This window comes from Cryptotermes secundus, unplaced genomic scaffold (genome assembly GCF_002891405.2).
Source record: "Cryptotermes secundus unplaced genomic scaffold, Csec_1.0 scaffold2579, whole genome shotgun sequence".
NCBI classification, from domain to species: domain Eukaryota; kingdom Metazoa; phylum Arthropoda; class Insecta; order Blattodea; family Kalotermitidae; genus Cryptotermes; species Cryptotermes secundus.
In genome coordinates, this window is record NW_019732878.1 from 60,686 (window position 1) to 83,125 (window position 22,440).

At 37.9% G+C, this 22,440-nt stretch overlaps 1 protein-coding gene across 2 annotated transcripts in view; it reads left to right on the forward strand.

The window, feature by feature from the left end:
- Positions 1-11,975, forward strand: part of LOC111867857 (cholinesterase) — a 58,107-nt gene extending 46,132 nt beyond the window's left edge. The window contains exons 10-13 of one of the 2 annotated variants that reach the window (XM_023858057.2): positions 805-910; positions 3,357-3,552; positions 4,935-5,050; positions 8,971-11,975. In XM_023858057.2, coding sequence (XP_023713825.1) covers positions 805-910; positions 3,357-3,552; positions 4,935-5,050; positions 8,971-9,313 — 761 coding nt within the window. In that variant the 3' untranslated portion in view covers positions 9,314-11,975. Of the gene's footprint in view, positions 1-804; positions 911-3,356; positions 3,553-4,934; positions 5,061-8,970 lie in introns of both variants that reach the window. The other variant, XM_023858058.2, reaches the window with a different exon arrangement.
- Positions 11,976-22,440: the final 10,465 nt, after the last annotated feature.

The following is a 22,440-nucleotide window of genomic DNA, read 5'->3' on the forward strand; positions in this document are numbered from 1 at the left end:
CTGGGTAATTTTAACTATTTGTAATTATTTTAATTAACTGGAACGTGGCTATCTTGGACAAAGTGAAGTTTTGTGTGTTGGTGATTTCTTTTTCTACTATAAATGCCTCTGATGATGGCTCCGTGGTGAGCCGAAACATGTAAGGCAGGTGCTGACGAGGTGGAAAACTTAAAAAAGTGTCACATTTGACGGAAGGAACTTGATTGTTAATTGGTTAGTGTGACGGACCAGAATGAAAGACCTTAAACTTACAATTAAATTGTTGCACTTAAGACGGAGTTTGTCTCATATATATTGTGTGAGTGTAACAGGATGCTCAAATATAATATTACTTCATGAGCTACTACTGAGTCTGGAATTTTTGTTGCAACAACAGCTTTTTTGCTGCACACTGCACAGTTCTGTATGATGATAAGATAAGAAAAACCAAGAGGGTAACAATGAAGAAAATGGAAATATTGAAGGAGAAATACAGTTCTGAATCGCTATCATAGATGTAGTTGATTCTCTTGTTATACACATTCAGTGGCAGTTTGAAATTATATAAAAATTAAGTTGATTTGGTCCAGAGGGATTGAAATCTTATTTTATTTCAGAGAAACATGTCCAGAATGGTTCTGAGGTCTACCCAGCCTCCTTGCTACCAGCCAGTAAAGGCTTATTTTCCAGGCATACAAGCAGGCAGATTGCAAACCTAACCACTTGCCTCCTTCTGGTTCCATGTCTTTTTCAGGTTATAAGCATGGGGATAACTGTCTTTACATTAAATATAATTTAAAAGTATTTTGGGTTGCTTGCTTACAGAATTCTTCCCAGCAAGGCCTAAGCTGGACCGGAACATGTGGACAGACAATGATCGGAACATGAGTCACTTTTTCATGAAAGCCTACAGTAATTTTGCCAGAGAAGGGTATGTACTTTCTTTTGAAATTTGATCAAGTTTTTTGTCTTGTTTCATATGTAAAGGAAGGTATGATGAACGTCTGTGTTAAGTTTGTAACCAACTGACCCATAATTTTTATTAAGATCATGTTACTGAAGGCCAACCCATCTCCATGAACTTCAGCTTTAACCATCTTCAGATGATGTTCACATAGACTGTAACCCGATGTAGCAACTGCACTAGCGTGTTCCCATGGTTTAGCATATTGCATGATCATTTAAAGTTTTGGAAAGTGTGCACACGGTGGGTACTCAGAGAACGGAAGGATCGAGAAAAAATTAACCGAATGGGTCTGTCCTTGCAACATCTCATACAGTGTGCAGATGAAGAGAAGATATGCTTAACAGGATTGTTGCAGGGGTCGAATCATGGGTCCATCTCTGTCACCCTGAATCAATCAGTTGTTTAGTGTAATGAAAACTTTCCATTTCACCTTCAACTAAGAAGTTTAAGGTTATGCCATCAGCCGGGAAGGTTGTGCTTACCATGTTTTTGGGATTCTCAGGAAGTACTGTTAGCCCATTTTCAGAAGCGTGGTGAAAATATGGATTCTGCATTGTACTGCGAAGTTCTATTGAAGCTTCAGGATGCAATTGGCAGAAAATATCCAGGCCAACTGGCAAGAGGGGTACTGCTTCTTCATGACAGTGCCAGACCCCGTACAGCCCCTAGCAGCCCAGGAGAAAATTTGAGAACTACAGTGGGAAGTTCCCGAAAATCTGCCCTACAGCCCGAACTTGTCTCCTAGTGACTTCCAACTGTTTGGTCTGCTAAAAGACCACAATGGTTGCAAGTGTTTCACTGGTGATGAAGAGGTTGAAAGTTGAAACAGAGGCATGGAAGTGGCTGAGACAGCAGTCAAAAGACTTTTATGCTGCAGGTTTTGACACACTGGTAAACTGATGGGACAAGTGTATCAATGTTGATGGAGGATATGTTGAGAAATAAATTTCTCCAGGTTTGTATATATATGCATTTGCGACCTATTCACTGTCTCCCATGAGTGTGGGTCCCTGTCCATCACAGCATGGTGTGTTTTCCAGCTGCGGACGCTGGATACAGTAAGCACATATGGAGTGCAGCTGCAGGTGTACTGAATAATCATTGTAAGGAACGCAGTGCTAGGATAAAAGTTAACAACACACTAGATGAAGAGATGGAGAAATGTGTTCATTGACTCACTTTGAAGTGAAATTAAATTTGGAAAGGAAAAGTGATGAGATTTTTTTAGAAGAAGAAAAAATAATTATGAATTTTATCAAATTTATGAAAAGAATTTTATAAAACAGAAAGATAACAAAATAACAGTCTACAAAACAATTTAAATCGGTACCAACATACTGTGACATGAGGGCTCAAAGCCAGACAAGCAGAATCAAAAGAGATGCCCATTGCTAGGCAATGGCTCAGTAAATTTCATGTGACCACAGCCATGCTTACATATGCAACAAAAGAAAAACTGTTGGATGCTGTGTTTTATATGTGGTCTGCACACAGTGGCTATGTCATGGTACAACAAAGCAGGTGTGAGAAATGTTGTTTCCTCTGTTGTCCGTGCAGAGGCTATAACTCGGATCGTGAGCCATAGTCAGTCTGAGAAATGAGGTCATGGGCAGAGCAGTACCATCTTGAGTTGCCAATTAGTGAGTGCAGTTCTTAAGCTGTAAGGGTGTGAGGAATAGCCCTTGATAGAAGACTGTAACCAGGCAATGATCAGTGGACGTTGTAACAAGCTGAGAGGATTAGTGTGGGTTATAGTGATTTGTGCAGCACTATAGTTACTTGTAATTCCAAGTTGTAAGTGTTGAGTCCATCCAATTACCAATCCAAACCCTGTGTCTAGTCACTAACATGTGACAGTGCCAAAACATGGATCCATACAAAGGCAAGCAAAAATAAAATTGGAGCAGTGAATGTGAAATGTTTGAGAAGCAGGTGAAGGGACAGAATTAAACGTGAGAAGAAGATTGAATTAAACTTTTTTATCAGAGATAGAAGAGAAATAATACAATGATTTGTCTGTGTAAAGAGACTGCATATAACAAGACTGCCAAGAAGGGCACTAAAATTGGAGGAGGAGGGGGGAGGCAGTAGTGGTGGTGGTGGTGGTGGTGATGCATATAATAAGTTAGGCAAATTTACATTAGCCTTAGAGTATAGATTGGAGCATTTGAAGGAAAGCAGGTATCATGTAATATCTCCAGATTTTGTTAGGGAAATACATGTGAAGGTAAAATATTCTAAACACAATGGTACCCCATGGTTCTTGGATCTGTATAGTTCATAATTTTGTCATGAATATCATTACACTTCCCAAAGTTAACTAAAAACAGTTTTCTGATGGTGGCTTTTGTGTTACTTCACAATTGCAGAATTGACTGTGTACTTAATTCTACATGATAACTATTTGCAGGAACCCAACGCACACTCAGATTCTGGGACTCCACTTTGAAATGGCAAGAGCAGGACAACTGCATTACTTGAACATCAATACTACCTTTAATTCTAGTGTGCTGCTCAACTACAGGCAAACAGAAACTGCTTTCTGGAGCACATATCTCCCCACAGTGATTGGGCACCTGGTTCCAACCTATCCGCCAGTCACTGAGGTTAGTTATGTCAAGGCTTGAAAAATACAGTTGGCTGTTCACCCAAGGCAAATTGATTTTGCAAGCTGGTTAGCAGAAATTAACAGTAACAAAAATAATTTATATTATTTAAATTTTTATTATTTAAAAAAAATGATTTGAAGGTATTGGGAATACCTTTCTACTTATTTTCTCTTGTTATCAGCGACAGGGTAGCCAGATAAGGGAAAATGAAAATGGTTAAGTTGCATGTGTAAACAAATGATCAGGTTGCTTTTAAAAATATCATATGATTGGAATTTTGATACTTTACTGTTGGAGACAGTTTTATATAAAGAGAAAACTTTACACACATTCCAGCACAATGTACAAAGCTGTATTATTCCTCTATCCCTGTCATGGCATTAAAAGTTACCAATAGACTATTACTGCTCTGCCATCATAGTTAGTCATGGTACACACTCAGTATGTTATTTCCAAGTGACACTGTGCCATGGGTTATAATTCCAAAATATTGGAATCCATCATATTTCCAGGGACAAAAATTATTGACATAATGTAATACAGTCGGTTTAAAATATTTTGGCCACTCTTACATATGGTCAAAAATAAGATGTTCTCTTTCAAAGGACCTGGGATGGCAAGTTAATTTTTAGTTTGTGCAATTAATGTTTGGTTATTATGTACACTGTGGTCAGAATATTCCACTGAATGATCAGCTGTGCTGCATGGTCTAGATTTCTCTTCTGCAGTCTTGACAGAAGGGTATATTGTGTTGCTCATTGTTCAATGTTAGGAATAAAGGGAGAACAAAGACACAAAAGGGAACTGAGTATTACAGAATTAACGAAAGAGGCAGAGGAGATGCAGCTTCACTCCATACTAAGCAGGCATTACAGCACAATAAAGATATTGTATCAGTAAAAATACTGAAGGTAAACTTCAGGAGAATAGTAGCACAGACAATATGTATCTCATGTTATAGATACAGCAGCATACATGAAATTAAGATGAATCTGGTGAAACACAAAACTTGCTGGGAACTTGCTGCCTCCATCTTTTGTTTACCCTGTGGTAACCGCTTATCAGATCATGAAGACCACAGTCTAAATCTTAATTACCATTTAAACCTGAAATCTCATACAGAAGAGTTCAAGAGCTGTCAGACTCATGAATAATGCTAGACTCATTGCAAAGTGAACACTAAGGATGTGAACAAACTCTTTTAGATAGACTGCATGTTCTGTTGGTTTAAGGAATACATATTCCAGTGTGCAGCCCTTACAAGTGGCTAGCTGATGTCAGCAGGTTACCATCATTTTGGTGTGTTAAGCTTGACTACTGGCAGGTCAGGATTCCATGAACAGAATTGGAGGCCTTGCATATTCTCCTTGTGTGTGCAGTATTGGTGGGAGCCAAAAGAGCCCCTGCAGATTGCCTTCTGGAGTGTGACATCTGCATGTTTACTGCTGATTGTGTTGGTTGTGATCTGCTGCATCCTCTGGAGGAACGCAAAGAGGTAAGCCAAGGTAAATCAACCAACCTTAGCAGCAGCACATTATAAGTTGTTAATGTCATCACAGAGATGTGCAGTGTATGCAGACTCATCAGGACTAGAAGGTGTTCGAATTTCACTCTACATACTGGAGCACAGGGACCATATTAGCAAGTGTATACAAGGAAACTCAGCTTTATAGGCATACACCTCTTTTTTTCTCTCTCATACGCATCCAAAAACAAAAGCAGCTTATACTGGTACTTTTCAACACTGAAAAGAAGCTTTTCACCCAGAATTATAGATTGTGTAGATTTCCAAAAAAAACAACAAATTTCATAAGCATTTCTTACGCGGAATCGTAGTTGGTTGAGGCATTATGCTACAAGCCAGAAGGTCATGGGTTCAAGTCCCGATGAGGTCATTCAGTTTTTTCAATTGACCTCATCCTTCCAGCCGCACTATGGCCCTGGGGTTCACTCAGGCTCTAACTGAAATGAGTGCCAGGAATTAATTAAAAATAATTTTCCTGGGGAGTAAAGCACAGCCAGCGCATAGGGTTGACCACCTTACCGCCATCTTTGATCCGATTGTCTAGATAATGCGCGATAATATCTCACAACCCTATGGGCCTCCACGGCCTGTTACAGGGATAGCTTTACTTTTTTTTTCCCTTCATTGCCAGTATGGAACAGTTTTCAGAATTGGTATATGTGGTATTCTCCCCTTCTGCTTATTTATGAATGTTGATAAAATCTTTGAGCAGATTTATTCTATTTCATTCTCTCAAAATGATGGAACCAAACATTTTACTTGGGATATCAAGTACATATAATTATTCTCTGATTTCATAATATTGTGTGTTCTCACATGGCCCTTAGGAAACTCATTTCAGCTGCTTCACTGTTTCCCACCTTCAGCTAAAGTCCGTCTTTCTTACGTTACAAGTCAGTAGTGAGAGCAGGCAGCATGTAGAGTCATGTTTGAAATGTAATGAAGAGGCCGCACTGTACTCTGTTGGATTACATGCAAAATGTGGCCCCAGTTGCCTGACATGGCAGTGTTTAATGTGCCTACATCATTATCATGGGGAATTCATAATGCTATCTGTGGTGGGAGAGAGAGGGGGAGGTGGTATTTTGATACTAGAACTCTTTTTTGTATATATCACAAGAACTCAACTCATTAGTTCTGATCATGGGTACAGCAATGCTACATCTCTGTTATTTTCTCAGATGCTGTAGGTCCATCACACTGCATGAAGACGAGGCATGATGCATGACTATGTTAACACATGCTCACCCTGAGGTGGAAGGAGAGGAATATGTCACGTGGGATTCATTTTCTCTGAATCTGAATAGTTTGCATTTCTGGCAGGGTACATATAAAGTGTGTAGCATAGTTCTAAGGGAGTATTTTTCTTTGGACATTTTCCAATATATGGATATATGTTGAATGCGGCTGTCTCCATCCTTGGGTAGAAGCAAGGGGCAGTTTTTGTTTCTGCCATAAATGCTGCATGCTCTGTCCACCATTCTTCATGATTTGATCGCCCTAATAATGACCAGGACTACAAATTACAAAACTCTTCATTATGTAGTTTTCTCTGTTCTCTTATGACTTCCTTTCTCTCGGGTCCAAATATTCTCATTAACCTGTTCTGTAGTGCCCTTAATCTGTGGCCTTCCTCAGTTGAGAAACTGTTTCACACCAATAAAAGACAATAGGTTGAACTGTTGTAGCCTTCACATTTTCAGGTAGACCATGGAAAGACAAAAGATTCTGAACCAAGTTTTCAGCATTGAATGTGCTTTTAATTTCCTCATGAATGCAGATTTGATTTGTATTTTGTCTGCACTGTGGTGATAGGACAGGATCATCCTGTTGTGTAAATTACAACTAACAAGATATTAAAACCTTTTAAGTGTTCAGTCATCAATGCAACAGATGTTTTTATTGATTGATTTAAAATCAGCACTACATATTTTGACATATAAAGGGTCATTTTCAAGTGTTCTTCAGATACACGTTTAATCATTAACTTGTAACGCACTGTCTTATATCAGCATCTACTAAAAATTTTAAATTCGCTTAGTGGGGCTGTGGAGTCCAGCTGGGTCCATTCTGCACGATGGCCACTGATTGGCCTATTGTACCTGCCCTGGGTGATTATGATGATGGAGAATTTGGTGGAATGAAGATTGGCAGGGAAAACCGAAGTACTCAGAGAAAACCCACCCCAGCGCCACTTTGTCCACCACAGATCCCACTTGATCGAACCCGGGCTGCCACAGTGGGAAGCCAGCGACTAACCAATTGAGCTACGGCATGGCCCTCAGCATCTACTAACATTGCACTTGTGTTGTATTAAACATATTCCTGGTTTACATATCTAACAGATACCTAATGATGTACATCTATATTCTATGTGTACTTCTTATTATTTAATTACATTCCAGTTCAATTGCACTGAGATTAAAATACTCGTACAAGTTTCCATTAAAAATTACAAATCAAAAGTGAAAAATTAACTTAAAATAATTTTGTTGCTGTGAGCAGTAGATAGCTTCATGTCTCATGTTGTAATAGACTGCGCTCATACAGGTGGCCTTCCTGTTAGTTTTCGTATAGCGGCCTCCGTAGTCTAGGGGTAACATTCCCACCTCATGACTCAAGGTATGCAGGTTCAAACCCGGCGGAGGTCGTGGAATTTTTAAGGGCGGAAAAATTCAGGGAACAAGTCCTCTGGGAGGGACTTTAAGCCATGGGTCCCGTGTCGTAGATTTATGGCACGTAAAAGATCCTCGTGTCTCTAGGAGACCTCTGAGCAAAATTAGGCAACAATTTCCTGCCCAAGTAGTTTCCAATGCCTGTGGTAGATGGGGTAAATATCAGGTACTGACGGCCGACCTCGTTAGCTGAGTGAGGCTGATAGCACGCGCCAGTACCGGTAGGGTACGGCGACAGTAGACATTAAAGGGGGACGCACAATGGACCAATAACTGGTCTCAGTGCATGGGGAAACCCACCCCCTCTAATAATAATAATAATAATAAAATAGTTTTCGTATAACTTCTTCTGTATAGCATAACTTTTCAACACATCAGACCCTGATGACAGGGACAGAGATGGTCCCTGAAACCACCTGTCATGACTGATACCCTGAGAAGATTTTATCATCTACAAGAACTGTGGAAGCTTCAAATCTTACATAACTTTCAACCTTCTCTAAAATTTACCAATTCCAGATGATGTGTCTGGCAATATGGTAAAAAGCCCTGAAGACCTAACAGGATAGCCTGAAATGAAGCTGTAGTGGATGTAGTGCATGCTTTTGCATTCCCTTTGCAACACACATGTTCTCATGCACATTCATAGGAAGTGAAAATAGTATAAGTGTATGAAAACACAAAGATAAAACTTGGATTTGGTGAAATGAGTGACATGAGTGAATATTCCTCACCCTTTTTATCACCACTGTCTGGTGAACCATTCTGCAACTTACTGATGCAAAGTAACTGCTTTGTCTCCTATTGTTACTGCTGCTTTGGTTGTGTTTAAGAACTTCAGATGGGGTTTTTGAATATTTTATTGCGCACAGTTGCTTATTTTGCTGTAATGCACGCTATGCAGATTAATGTTCACATCTTAGACATTTGTAACCCTTCAGTAGGCACCGAATGCCATGGTTAAGTGGTTAGCACCCTCTTCATACTTGGAGGATCTCAGGTTCAGATCTCTTGACCTTGAAGCCAGTTGTCTTGACTGACTGTCACTGAAGTCATGGACAAATACAGTACTTATTTCATTTCTTCCCTCCCCCATATAATCTGTAAAAAGCATTAGACATCCCTTTAAATGCTTCACAATTTAGACAGCGGTGACATCTGTCATAGCATACACCTTTTCAGATGATCATGTTACTGCCTCAATTTTCTTTTCAGACAATCTGATCGATATTACAATGGAGACATTATAGTTCTACGTGACGATGTTGGAGAGCCTGGAGAAGGAATTGATAATCACAGTGCAACAGTTGAGTATCGTGACATTCCAACACCTTCAAAATTAAGCCAGACAAAACCCCAAAACAGTTTTGATCCTCGACGGACTGCCAGTACACCATCTCTCCGAATAACAGGTAGTTCTGCTTCACTTAAGGATTCGTCCAATTTCACCACCAGTTCCCCGACAGGTGGAGTAAGGAAGCAAGGAACACCAGTCCCAGCTGTTAGGAAGCCGAAGACAAGAGTGGATCAGGCAGGTGTTCCACAGACTGAAGTTTAGCAAACAGATAAGTGTGAAAATGCACTTAAAAGCAAGAACACAAAGAAAAGAAGTTTGGGTAATTTGCATATGTGTAAGAAATGAAGTCACATGTTCCTGTAATGCTTCTTTTTCCATCACACGAACAACAGTATTCATTTAGGTCATTACCAGTGACTGATCTCTTACCCATAATGAATAATTTATTTTTTGCATAATTTTTAAATGCCTTTTTTCCATCTGAAATAAATGATTCATTCATGCTGTAGGAATGAAGATCACTTTCGAAGTGAGCCAATGAAAATATATTGTCAGAACCACGTAACTGCTTACTAGGCAGTTAATTTAAAGGAATGCGCTCTGAAGATATGATGACACTGACTGTTGTCAGGGCTTGCCAAAGCATTTGATGAACTTGAGACCCTACACTTTGACATCTTGGTAAGGGGTATTTTAAATTTCTGGATAGTTCAAGCAAATCTGGTTGAAGGATTAGTATGTTGATGAAAGTAGGAGTCCAGAAATGTACTCGCTCAATTGCAGTGAAACACGGTGAATTGATGGTGAATGCCATTTTGACCTTTGTTTTATGGTTAGTGGATTTAAATAGTATTTTTGGTCTCATGAATGAAAGTGTGCGGGTCTGTAGAAATGAAACGTGTAGAAATTACAGAAAATTATTGGAGGTGCTAAAAAAGTGGAATGTGGAATGTTTTCTCAAAGAAACAAACTGTCCAGTTTCTGAATTCAGTAGATGGTCATTTAAAATATGTAGTTATAATGTATAGCATTTTGTTGTTAATTTCACTCGTAATAACTTCTAAGAAATGGATATTTTTCAAATTAAAAATAACTGACTTGAGACAAGTGTACCTGAAGAAAGTCTGCATGTACTTGCCATAATCATATTTGGATTAAAAAGATATTTCAGAAGGGTTTGTGGCAATAAATCAAGGGAGACCAATTACAGAAAGTCCATGCAATGCTGATACTGTGTTATTAAATATATGAAATATAAAGTGCCTCACACAGGCGGATTTGTCTTAGGGCTGGCCTGGGCTCTCAAGTCTTGTTAAGTACAAATGATTAGAGAGAACTATTTATCTTTGAGTGAAATATTCTGATCATTGCTGAGAACTGAGGCAAAATATTTATAGACACGTACAGCAATTTGTATTTATCTGAAATGGTTACACATCTGTGCATAAAGTGACAAGCTTCAGTATAATCAAATCATACATAAAGTGAATGTGATGTAAAAGAAAATCTCCATGAAATTGTCCTTCCAATGCAAAGTATTTTCTGTCTCTGGCATACAGGGAAGTTAGCATAAAAACATAAGAATTAGAATATACAAAACTATAATTTTCATGACAGACACATTTAGGCCAGGCCTCTGCAGTCACATGATAACTGCTGTGTTAAATAAAGAATGCACTTCTGCAGTTTAAAAGAGGCACTGTTCCTTGTTAGGTAACCTTTAACCACGCAGAATATAAGCTCTGTAAGGTTCAGGTTTCAGTGATGAGGTGGTATCCTCAGAACATATGCATTCCTTTGTGTGTGCTTTCATCAGTGTCTCACTAGTCATATAATATCATTTTTTGTGCTCTTCATTTTTTCAGTTAATTCCAGTTTTATCATTTTGACAGTACATACACAAGCATGCTCTTTCAACAACTTAAGAATGTTATTCTTTTACCATGACATAGTCAGAATGTGTTCTAGTTTCACACCGTGATGTGAAGGGTTATCCATGGCTGTCATACTGTTATGTTCAAATTATGGGGCGAGAGATTGAAACCATTACAAAAAATCCTTGTCTTTTCTTCATGATAATCTCAAATGGAATTCGGTTAGAAAACTAACTAACGTCTGTCCACAGATCCCAGCTCACTGCCAGTGTGAACAGTAACCAGTTCCTTACATTTACATATGGATTTTTGAGACCAGTGGAAAGACCCAGGAGAAATCCTTGTTTCTTGCATTTTACTGCAGTATCAGTCTAACCTTCAGATGTCATACATGTATGTCCCCCATTGCCCCAGGTTTCGTCTAGAAAACATATCATATGACTGGCACTACAAAATACTTTATGTCCTGCAAGTATTTTTTGTTTCTCTCCATAATACAGTGTCGTCCTTATGCAAGAATATTGCGTTTCACTGCCTTGTCATAAACTTAAAACCAGTGCCCTTTATCAGTCTGCACAGTGTTCTACTGAAATTCGGCAAATCCTGATCATTCTGATCACTATTCAATGAACGCAGCACGCTTCTCACTGCAGATGGTATGTTCCTGAAGAATTTGTCACCTTTTCTTCCTTACTACAAATTTGACAGAACTGTCATATTTTTTTATTCCATTTTATACACTGGTGTGTTCTTCCTCAGTGTCTTCCATTGTTGGCACTGCCTTCACTTAATTTTGTAAAACAGTGCAATATACAGGGAGATCGAAAAGTTGCTCACATCACACCAAGCAATTTTATTTTGCTGGTTTTATGCACAAACTACAAGACATACAGCACTTACTATTAATGTTTATAACGTTACATCTTAGAAATGCAAAATCAAATCATGTCTTTACAATGTATGCTCAAAATGACTTCCCTGTTCAGCAATGCATGCACAAGCTCTTTTTACCATGTTTGAGGCCACTTTGTGGAGCACCTGTAAACTGATGCTGTTAATTGCTGTCATAATGTTCCTCTTGAGGTCATCCAGCGTATGCGGATTATTTTTATAGACAATTCCTTTGAGGTACCCCCAAAGGAAAAATCTGCGGATGACAAATCGGGCGAACGTGGGGGCCACAGTCTTTTTGAAATGAGATGATCACCGAAAAACTCGCACAAGAACTGCATGGTTTCATTAGATGTGTGACGTGGCACCGTCTTGCTGTAACCATCACCCACGTTCATCAGCTTCAAGAAGCTGATGAACTGTGTAATCATGTCTTGGTACACTGGACTGTTCACTGTTGTTTCAAAGAAAATTGGGCCCACTATTCGACGACGTGATACAGCACACCACACTCCAATTTTTTGACAGTGCAAGGGCTTTTCATGTCACATGTTGATTTTCAGATGACCAAATCCTATTGTTTTGACTGTTCATGTAGCCACTAAAGTGAAACCATGCTTCATCAGTGAAGAACAACTGGTGAAATAATGTTCCACAATGAAAACTCGTTCTTGGGAAAACGACATGTCTGTCGCACAATAAACAAAGCTATATTGCAGACATTGTATGACCGATACATGACAGATGGCGTTTATACTTGTTGTTAGTACTCCTACAGTACCATCTAGCAGTAGGAGATATATTAACTGCAATACAATTTATAACAACGTTTAGTTTGATGTGCGCGACTTTTCAATCTCCCTGTAGTAGAATTTTTTTTGCCACTTTTCAGTGATTTCCCACTCTTAAATTCATGCAAAACAAACAGATCAGTAGCAGCTTCAGCTTCCACTGTGACAAAACTGCATTCCTAGACTGACTGTGAATGACAGTTGTGCACTGTTGCTTTATACACACAGTAGTGTGATAAAACACAGGAGTTTGTAGGTCCCAGTGTTAGAAATTGGAAATGCATAGTAATGAAAGATACTAAATAAAATTTTGTATGTGCTGACCTCTGTGGTGAAGTCATTTTAATGCCAGAGTACATCTGAAACATCATGCATATAGAGGAATTTTACAGCTTCTTGGAAAGAAAAAGGAAAGACTGCATAAAATGTTAACATATGGGTGCCAGGATTCAGTGTATTTATATTTAAAAGTGCATTATTTTTATGTTCCTTCATAAGGCAGCTACCATTCCATGTTCCGTCCACAATATGTTTCTCAACAAAACACAGATTGTTCTAATGAAAATGTTATAAATATGGTACACTGTAATGATAAAAATGGGTTCCTTTTTTGGCCAAATAACACTGGCATAAATTTCTGTTTTGGAGGAACTTGAGTTTCCTCTGCTTGTGGATTGAGGCAGGTTTCTATGAACTGGAACAAATTTGTTCCAGCCCTGTGGAATGCTATGACTGAAAAATTCATTCAGGCAGTAATATTAAATGTAAGAAAGGAACTATATATCATAAGTAGATTATATGAGTCACTGAAACTTTCAGATATATAAATAAGGGTGTGGAAATGTTTAAATAAAACAAAATTTAGGAAGGAATATTGAAGCAACTGAGAGCTGACTGCAAGACTTCCTAATAATGCAAAATAATTATCACATGTCTGTCTGTGCCCTGATGACACTGTGAATTTAAAATCAAGACTTGTTATCAGTATCATTCTGACTTCACTGTTGTCGGCTTCATTTTATATAAAATCAAGACAGATACTTTGCATAGCAAAACCATCATATGCACGTAATTTAACTAGATTTCCACAGAGTTACTCATGTCAGTCCTGAATGGTAATAGATGCCAAAGAGAAACAAGTTTGAATGCATTGCTTTACTGCACAGAATGTGAATTTCGTTTCAATTTATATCTGGCTACTGTTACCTTCTTTTATAATCTCCTTCTATTAAGGTGACGAAGCAATTTGGCATAGTGGAAACAGCCTAAACTTACATTCTTAGGTGCCCAGTTTGAAACATGGGTGGGTTGTTGGCAACATTGAAGTGTTCATGGTTTTCCTCAGTTCATCCTGGAAAATTCACATGGTAGAACCTTTAAGTAGGTCACAAAGGCCATCTTCCAAATTGTTACGTACCATTCATGATAATCATCCCATTTAATGCTGTAGAACATATCAATTGAAAAAGGGTTCATAAGTAAGTTAAGAATCAATCTTCTCACTTTACTAGGAGAGATCACCAAGTACAAATTACAGAACATGGATACAGGTTTCAGAAACTAACGAATTCTAGCTTCTTCTTCTTCTTCCCCCCCCCCCTTTCATTAGCAAAAGCATTCTTAACAGAATCACAAGAGAAGTGAAAGTATCCAGTTTATATATAAGTAAACTGTGTCTGGTATGTTGAAACTAAAGGTAAAGAAAGTTCCCTCTGGTCAGTTTGTTCTTGTAGGTTATGTCTGTAGATGGCTCTCACAGTGTGATGTGAGCAAACACACACGAGTCATGTTTTAAAAAATACGGTCTTTGAACTTCCAGGCAGATTGTGTGTGTTTTGGACATAACCGGAGCCTCTGCTGAAGATATGCCTTTACCCTATTCAAATATAAAGACATCTTTTCTTGTTTTTGTTTTTAGACAAGCTAGATGCATACAGAAATATACGATAATAAATGAAGAATGTTGACAGTCACAGAACTGAATCTTATGATTTGTTCTTGTCTTGATCCGTCTACTCAAAAGGATTTTGACACTTAAAATGTATTATTGCCAATGTCTTCTGAAGTTTGGTATGTATCTTTGTACTCTTTTCTAATCATTTTTATGATGTGCAATGTTTGTGATGTTACTGCAGTTATTAATGCTTTGTACATATTATGTTTGCCATTTGCTGTTGTTGAAAATCAGTCTCTGGTAAGAATTTATTAGCTTTACTTTTGTTTATCTTTCCATCTGAATAGAGATACGCTAGATTTTTAATTTATAATCACAAGGAAGTTCTGGGTGGAATTAATGATGCATAATATTTAAATGCTTCCAACGAACAGAAAACCAACCTGCTGGGAGTACAGACATATGGATCAACATTCCTAATTCTAAAACCTGAAATCTGCAAAGTTTTCACTACCTGAAATTTATCAGTGCAGATTTTACATTCAATTTTTTTTAAATAAAATAAAGTGTTATGAAAAATCTGTAAGTATACTTATCACTGAACTTATATACATTTTCTTATGCAGTAGTTTCTCACCAATATCAAACAGAAAGCTATAGCAACATTTCGCACAGACACTTTCTGTCATTTTACATTCTGCAAGAAAATGACCTCACAAAAGTTGCATATTTTACAAAGACCTATTACCACATATTTCAGAATACACTAGTATTACTCCCACCTCAGAAATGCACTCTACTATTCACTTCATGTTCTTGATGGTAAGGAACTATGAAGTATGAAGGAAGGAAGGGGAACCACAAATGGCATATGAGTTGCATATACATACTGATCAGGCTACCAACTCATAAGGGGTTTAGGTTAATAATTATCTTTAGAAGAATTTCTTGCTGGCCCACACTTTGGGCATCTAAATGCTCTTACACACGTGATCTCAGTGGGCCACATTATCTGTATTTTTATAGAAAATAGTTTAATAATGTATTCAGGTCGTTCTATCACAACATCAAATTTGACTTGTGTCACAGCAGTGGTCCATCAAACTGAAATGTATATACAGATTTTGGATGTCAACATCCCCCCCCTCAAAAAAAAATATGTTTACATATGTTACCTATTTTTCAAAGGTGTATTTCCACACAGTGTTTCGGGGTTTACGTCAGAGAGTATTCATATTTGGGATTACTGAGATTCTGGACTTTATGCATGATCTAATACATGTATTCTAAAAGAATGCAGTGTTTTGGAAACATCCAGTTTTTGAAACACTATTCTCTTAGAATATTGGATTATAGATGAAGTCCACAAACTCAGTAATCCCAAGTGCAATGTACCATTGTCAGAGCCCTTTAGAATTGACTGGTATTCATATTGCTCCCTTCCCTTAGAGAGAAATTTATATGACTGCAATGTTTTTACCAGTGGTACAGAACAGAAGTCTGAAGCTGAGGTGGCTGGCATGGTGTTTGTATGTTAAAACTTTAACTGGGAACACATAGAGTACATTAGAAGCAGTTTTGCTTTAACTATGGCAATGAAAGTGGACTAAAAATTGAAATTGATTTTTGCATCATTTGGTGATAATTCAGAATGGCAGGTCACAATAGACAGGAGGAAGCACTTGTGGCCTATTTTAAGATACATTATAAAGTTCAAGTATATGGAAACAAAAACAGAAATCAAAATGATATCCAGCATGTGCTCACAGGGACTGAGAAGTACATAGAAAATTTTGGTTGGAAGACCTCAAGGGAAGTGATCACTTGGGAAACCAGAGGATAATGAAAATTGATATTTGAGAAATAAAATTTGAAGGCCCCAGAATGTGCATGCACATGATAATACACTATTTGGTTCTTTAAAAACAATTTCTTGACCATCTGCATAATTATTGACTTTTCAAAGATATCCTTGCACTGCAACTTCTTGACATTTGATTGGAGGGACAGTAGAATCACAAGAATTTAGTCTGTTACTTCATCAGTGCATATAGTTTCTCCATTTTTAAAATGAGTTAAGGAAGTGAGAGATATAAATATTAAAAGAAACAGTATGTATCATCAGTAATGATGAGATCTGGTATCAGCTGGGATTCAAAACTGGAATCCATCAAATATGAAACACTACCAGCTACTGTGGTAAAGCTATAGAACTTCTGTATACCCTTCCACTTTATATGCTCTGTTCCAGTGATGGTTCAGTTTCTAGGCCATTGGGGAAGTAACTGTTATCACTGAATAAATCTTTGATTCTTAAAAAGCTCGTTAAAGGTCAATCAAGGCCATATTGTAAGGTATAGTATTTGAAGTAATTTTATTGCTTGTGGTAAGCATTTCTCCTTCGCATTTGAGAGTTGCAAGGTTTGAGTCCCCCACCATGACTATAGTTGGAAGTGGTACTTCAAAACAGGTCATGACTGCTACTTTCTGAATTCTTCACAGTTCATCATTTGCTGTATAATATTTGCAGTTGAGAAAGCATCGTTAAATAAACTGATGAATATACAATATTGTAATAACTTTTATTAAAATAGAACCTAACATAAAATTATGTAGTATTATTCAAATAAATTTGATATTGTGATACTAATACTGAACTGAGAATTTAATATAAATAAGAGCATAGTTGGAAATGTGTGAGTAATGCCAAAATGTACTTAAAGTTGAAGGGACCAACAATTATGTCAACTGTAAGCATATTTCTGATTTGGTTCTAACCCTTTATCTAGGAATGTGATTGCCCCATATGGCTGTGTTTTAAGCAGTGATAGATTTCACATTATGTAGGCAATGAACAGGTTCCTCATTCCCAAAGGGAATCCTGAAAATGCTTTTCATATCAAATTGAAGGTGTGTCATATATTTAAAACATCCATGGCTTCAAGAACAGTGATTGGGATTGATTGTATAGTTAATGCATAACCATTTGTACTTGTTATCACCGATCTTGTTTTCAGTTTATGTCTTGTCTGTAATTTAATTTCACTCTTTCGTGTCTTTCCAATTCATAGAAGTGTGAGATTCTTATGTACATCACAAATATTTGTAGCTTAGTATGTTTCAATGCACAGGTGAGACCTGGCCTGAAGCCTTGTTTCCTGATAATATTCAGACCAGAAATTCACAGGGGCCATGCGAGTTCCATGGTCATCATAGTGTTGTACAAAGAAGTATTTCACACAAGAAGTTCCAGACAGATGGTCTCTCACAAGTTCCATACATTAGGCCACAGTGTATTACAACTTCACACTTGTTTCTTTCTGTCTTGCACACCAAATGTTTGCCTACCTGCCATTTCAGTATTTTTAAGAGGGGGAAAGGTTAGAAAATGAGGCATTAGCATGATTCCTGATGTCATGACCCTCAAATCAAATTTCTATTGCAGTTGCTACGCTGTTTATGAAGTTGTTGGGTGTGGTAAGATAGATACATGAAACAAGTCTAGATATTAAGTTGTGTTCAGTGTCCATAATGGCTGAATATTTGATGTGTCTTCTAGTATTCTAAAGCTTTTAATGTTGTCTCTGTGAAGACTGCCTGTCTCATTTACTTCTGCTTATGTGAACATGTTTTGTGTTCACGGCAGCTTCCCTTTGGTGTTACATTAAAAATGCTGGTAACAGGTAATTGCTATGTTTGACAAGTGATACAGCTTAATGTCTTCAAACCCATTTGTTCATCCTATATGTTGAGATACATTGCATCTGTAAGCAATGAAAATCTTTATTTGGTGTAAGTCTTAATTTGGAACAGCACCTTGAAACATGTTTACAGCTTCTTTGTTCCCTGTCCATTACACTTCACCATACATTATTAGCCTCTTAACTTACTGCTGAATAACCTCTGCAGTTGATGATTTTTATAAGATAAACATTACAACCAGCTTCACATTTGTTTAGGTGTAAAACCACTACCAAACAGATTGGTGTTGTGGTAACTCTCTAGACTTGACTTCAGAAGTACTTGGTTTGAACTGTGCCCAGGTTACTGGCTATCCTGACAGGTTTTCATGATTTTCCTCAGTCCCAGAAGACAAATGCCACAATTACCATTTCATTTACTCTACTTTGCAATATATAAGTAATGATTCTTTAATTTTGTTTCATGCTAAATAACCTCTGCAGCTGATGAAGTTCATTATCTGTTTCTATTCAGCATATAAAGAGCCACATGTTTTGCAGTTTTGTGTAGCAGCAGACTTGTTTGGGAAGTACTGCTTCCAATTATGTCCAGGCCATATACAAGATTTTGCTTCAAAGACTTAACATGGCTCCCTATTTACCATTCATGAACATCTTCCCATCTCATTTGATGCCATAGAACCTCTGCAATAGCAACAGCAGCCTTGAATAATTTAAGAAAGTGTTCAATCTAACAATGATATTTGGAAATCTGAATCCCGTGGCTGTTCAGATTGGATTGGAGTCTAGTACTGCCTTCCATATAGAACATTATCAGCTCTGCTAAAATTGCGTTTCAGGAGGTACAGCCCCATACCATGCTAGTGCCTTTATTCTCCCTTCCATAAAATCATATTTCATTTGAAACTATGAATGTACTGTCCTTGAGGAACATCTTCACTACTGAAGGTTGGAATCAGAGAAGGAAACAGAATTTCTCTGAAACCATACTTGCTCATTCTGCACCTGGCATGATTTTACTTTCAAATATGGCCTATAATCAGGAAGCATCAGACTTGAAACCCAGTTGGGGAGTGGCCACCCTGATTTTCTGTGGTTTTATTCAGTCCTATGCAAATGCCAGTATAGTACTTTAAGTAGAACTTCAACTGCTTCCTCCCAAATCCCTCTTGAGTCACTTGTTACCTTTCAGTTTCTCGTGTAGTGCTACAGTACCGCTGTAATAAAAATTGTTGTAAAAGACATGAAAGAATATTTTTGGCCGCTGTCTTATTTGGCTTTTGCAAAGAGGCTGAAATTTTACATTAAGTACTGTATGAATGAAAAACCATGTCCAGAATCACAAATGCTTAAGAAACAAATTTTCAATGTAAATATGTTCACCAACCACGTGGTAGTTCTCACAAACACCACACTCTCTCAAGTACCATTATACTAAGGGGCCAGTTGAATATGTGACCATGTTACGGTATATGTATTGTAAATTTCACCCATTAATCCAATAGGTCACCAAGGAAGACTCCCATGCAAGAACTAAAGTGAAATATATTGTTTTGACTTTGTACTGGGTTTCTGTGGTAGCTTTTCTCATGCCCACTAATTTTCAGGTATGGGCCTATATTTTTTAATGAACACAAAAATGGTGCTTTGATTTATTGACTGCAACTTTTGCCTTTCTTGTAAAAAGGATCATATGTTGGACACATCTGGAGGAAGATTCCTCTTAAAACATGAATATGACTGAGTAAGCTGTTAGAGAATCAGATCTATTAGGAATGAGGTCTAGACGATTTAATGGTCTGACTTCATAATCATGTAGGAATATACCAACATGCAGCCCCTGCTGATTGTCACACAAGCCAGCACTGACCACATGATTGCCTTATGTGGGGGTGAGTGAAAGTTTGAGACAGGCTGTCTTTAATGTGAGAATGAAGTCACGTTCGAGTCTTCATTTGTGTGTGTGTGTGTGTGCGCGCGCGCTAACATTTGTGTGTTTACAGTTATGTTGTGAACAAAATATTTGCTGTTTTTAACTTTCTAAGTTTATAAGAGTTTTGTACACCAGATATCAAGTTGTTAAATAAATATACATTTTGATATTTTTATCACCAGAATTCAAGCTAATTTCACATACAGGGTGTCCCAGGAGGAATGTGCCAAACTTCGGGAGGGTGTTCCTTATGTTAAAGTATGCCGATATAACCCAAAACACCTATGTCCAAAGTTGAACGGTTACGGAGATAATGGCCAGAGAAGTGTCAAACTTTGACCGGGGTTACACACTTGTTGATTACAAAATAGATATTAAAACTGGCAGGAATATGTGGATTCTGTAATGTTAATAATGTACGTAACATCAAACCAACTTGTGAGTGACGGAAAGCCATAAAATTGAAGTACAAAATACTCGCTCGCCATGTCATAATTGTCCTTAGGTTTCCAAGCAGTATACATAACACATGACTGGCGAGCGATGACGTAACGTGCTGACTGCGCGTTCTGGTATGAGCCAACTACATAAGCACGGCTAGGGAGTATCATCGCACTCAAGGACAAACATAGATAAGGGCTCTCAGCTGAGAGGTACAGCGAGGTACAGTGCTTGGACCTGCCAGAAGACCACACTTTTCTTGGGCCATTATCTCCGTAACCGTTCAACTTTGGACATAGGTGTTTTGGGTTATATCGGCATACTTTAACATAAGGAACACCCTCCCGAAGTTTGGCACATTCCTCCTGGGACACCCTGTATAGTCTTATTCATTAAAACAGTAATATTATTTTGTAACATCCTGTTACACTTTTCACTTGGTGTCTGTTATTCACAGTCCCATGTGCACCATGTCATACAAAACTTGTTAACATTAAAAGTTTAAAAGTTCACTATATGTTTCGGCCAACATGACAATCATTAGGTCATTCAGGAACAAGACATGCAGCAAAACACACAGCAAGGAAGAACACAATGCACCAACTCCAACACACAAGCTCACTGAAGGGACCTGCATATATATTAATGACAGAAGATAGCAGTTTCCTCATCAAAAAGATTTTAACACCTGATGATGGCCATATTGGCCAAAGTATGTAGTGAACTTCTAAACTTTCAAAGTTAACAAGTTCTCTGGATTGTGATGTTGCATGTAAGACTGTGAATAACAGACACTAAGTTAAAACAGCAAGTTACACCATTGGTTAAATATCCTGCCTTTATGGAACTGTGTTCACAAATGGCTGTCACTGGACCCCATTCTGAGACAAATTCATCATACTAAGAACAGTTGACAAGTATCAAGTGGCCATCATATTAATCCCATGGAGCTAAGTCATTCTTGAGAAGCCAACAGTTGCTCTGTTATTCAAGAATTTCCTAACATCATGGAACCCAAAGGTCCATAGTTGTGTTTACAAGAGCCCACACTAGTCCCCATCCTCAGATGAATCAAGCCCATACCACCCCATCCTATTTCTCTAAAATACATTTTAATAATGTCCTCCCACCTACATCTAGGTCTTCCTACCTGTCCCTTTAATCTGGCCTTCCCACCAAAACCCTGTCTGCATTCCTCTTCTCCCCATACATGCTACATGTCATGCCCATCTCATCCTCCTCCCCTTATTATTTAACCCAGCTTCCTTGGATTCCAATATTCTTCTCAGCATCATTTTCTCAGATGCTCACAGTTCATGTTCTTCCCTTAATCTCAAAGACCAAATTTCACACCCATATAAAACTACAGGCAAAAGATTCTGAACTGAATGGTAGCAAGATTTATCCAAATTTAATCTGCTCTTAATTTTCTCATGAATCAAATATCTTTATACAGAGATATTGGGTTTTCGGACTTCATCCATCATCCTGGGTTTTAAGATAACTAAGAAAAACATGATGTTTCAGAAACTGGATCTGTTTCCGTCCTCAGGTGAGGGAAAACACCTATTCTGATGGGTCCCTTAGAAAGAGCTAGCCTCAATCACTCAATCGTCCAGTGATTGAGGTGAATAGGTGTTTTCCCTCACCTGAGGACGGAAACAGATCCAGTTTCTGAAATGTCATGTTTTTTCTTAGTTTAAAAACCAGGACGATGGATAAAGTCCGAAAACCCAATATCTCTGTGTGTTATACATCATCATCAGAATCCTATAGTAAATATCTTTTATGTTATGATTCTGCCTTGCATTCTAGTGGTGAGACATCAACACATACTAAGTTTTCTCTGTGTTTACTTCTACC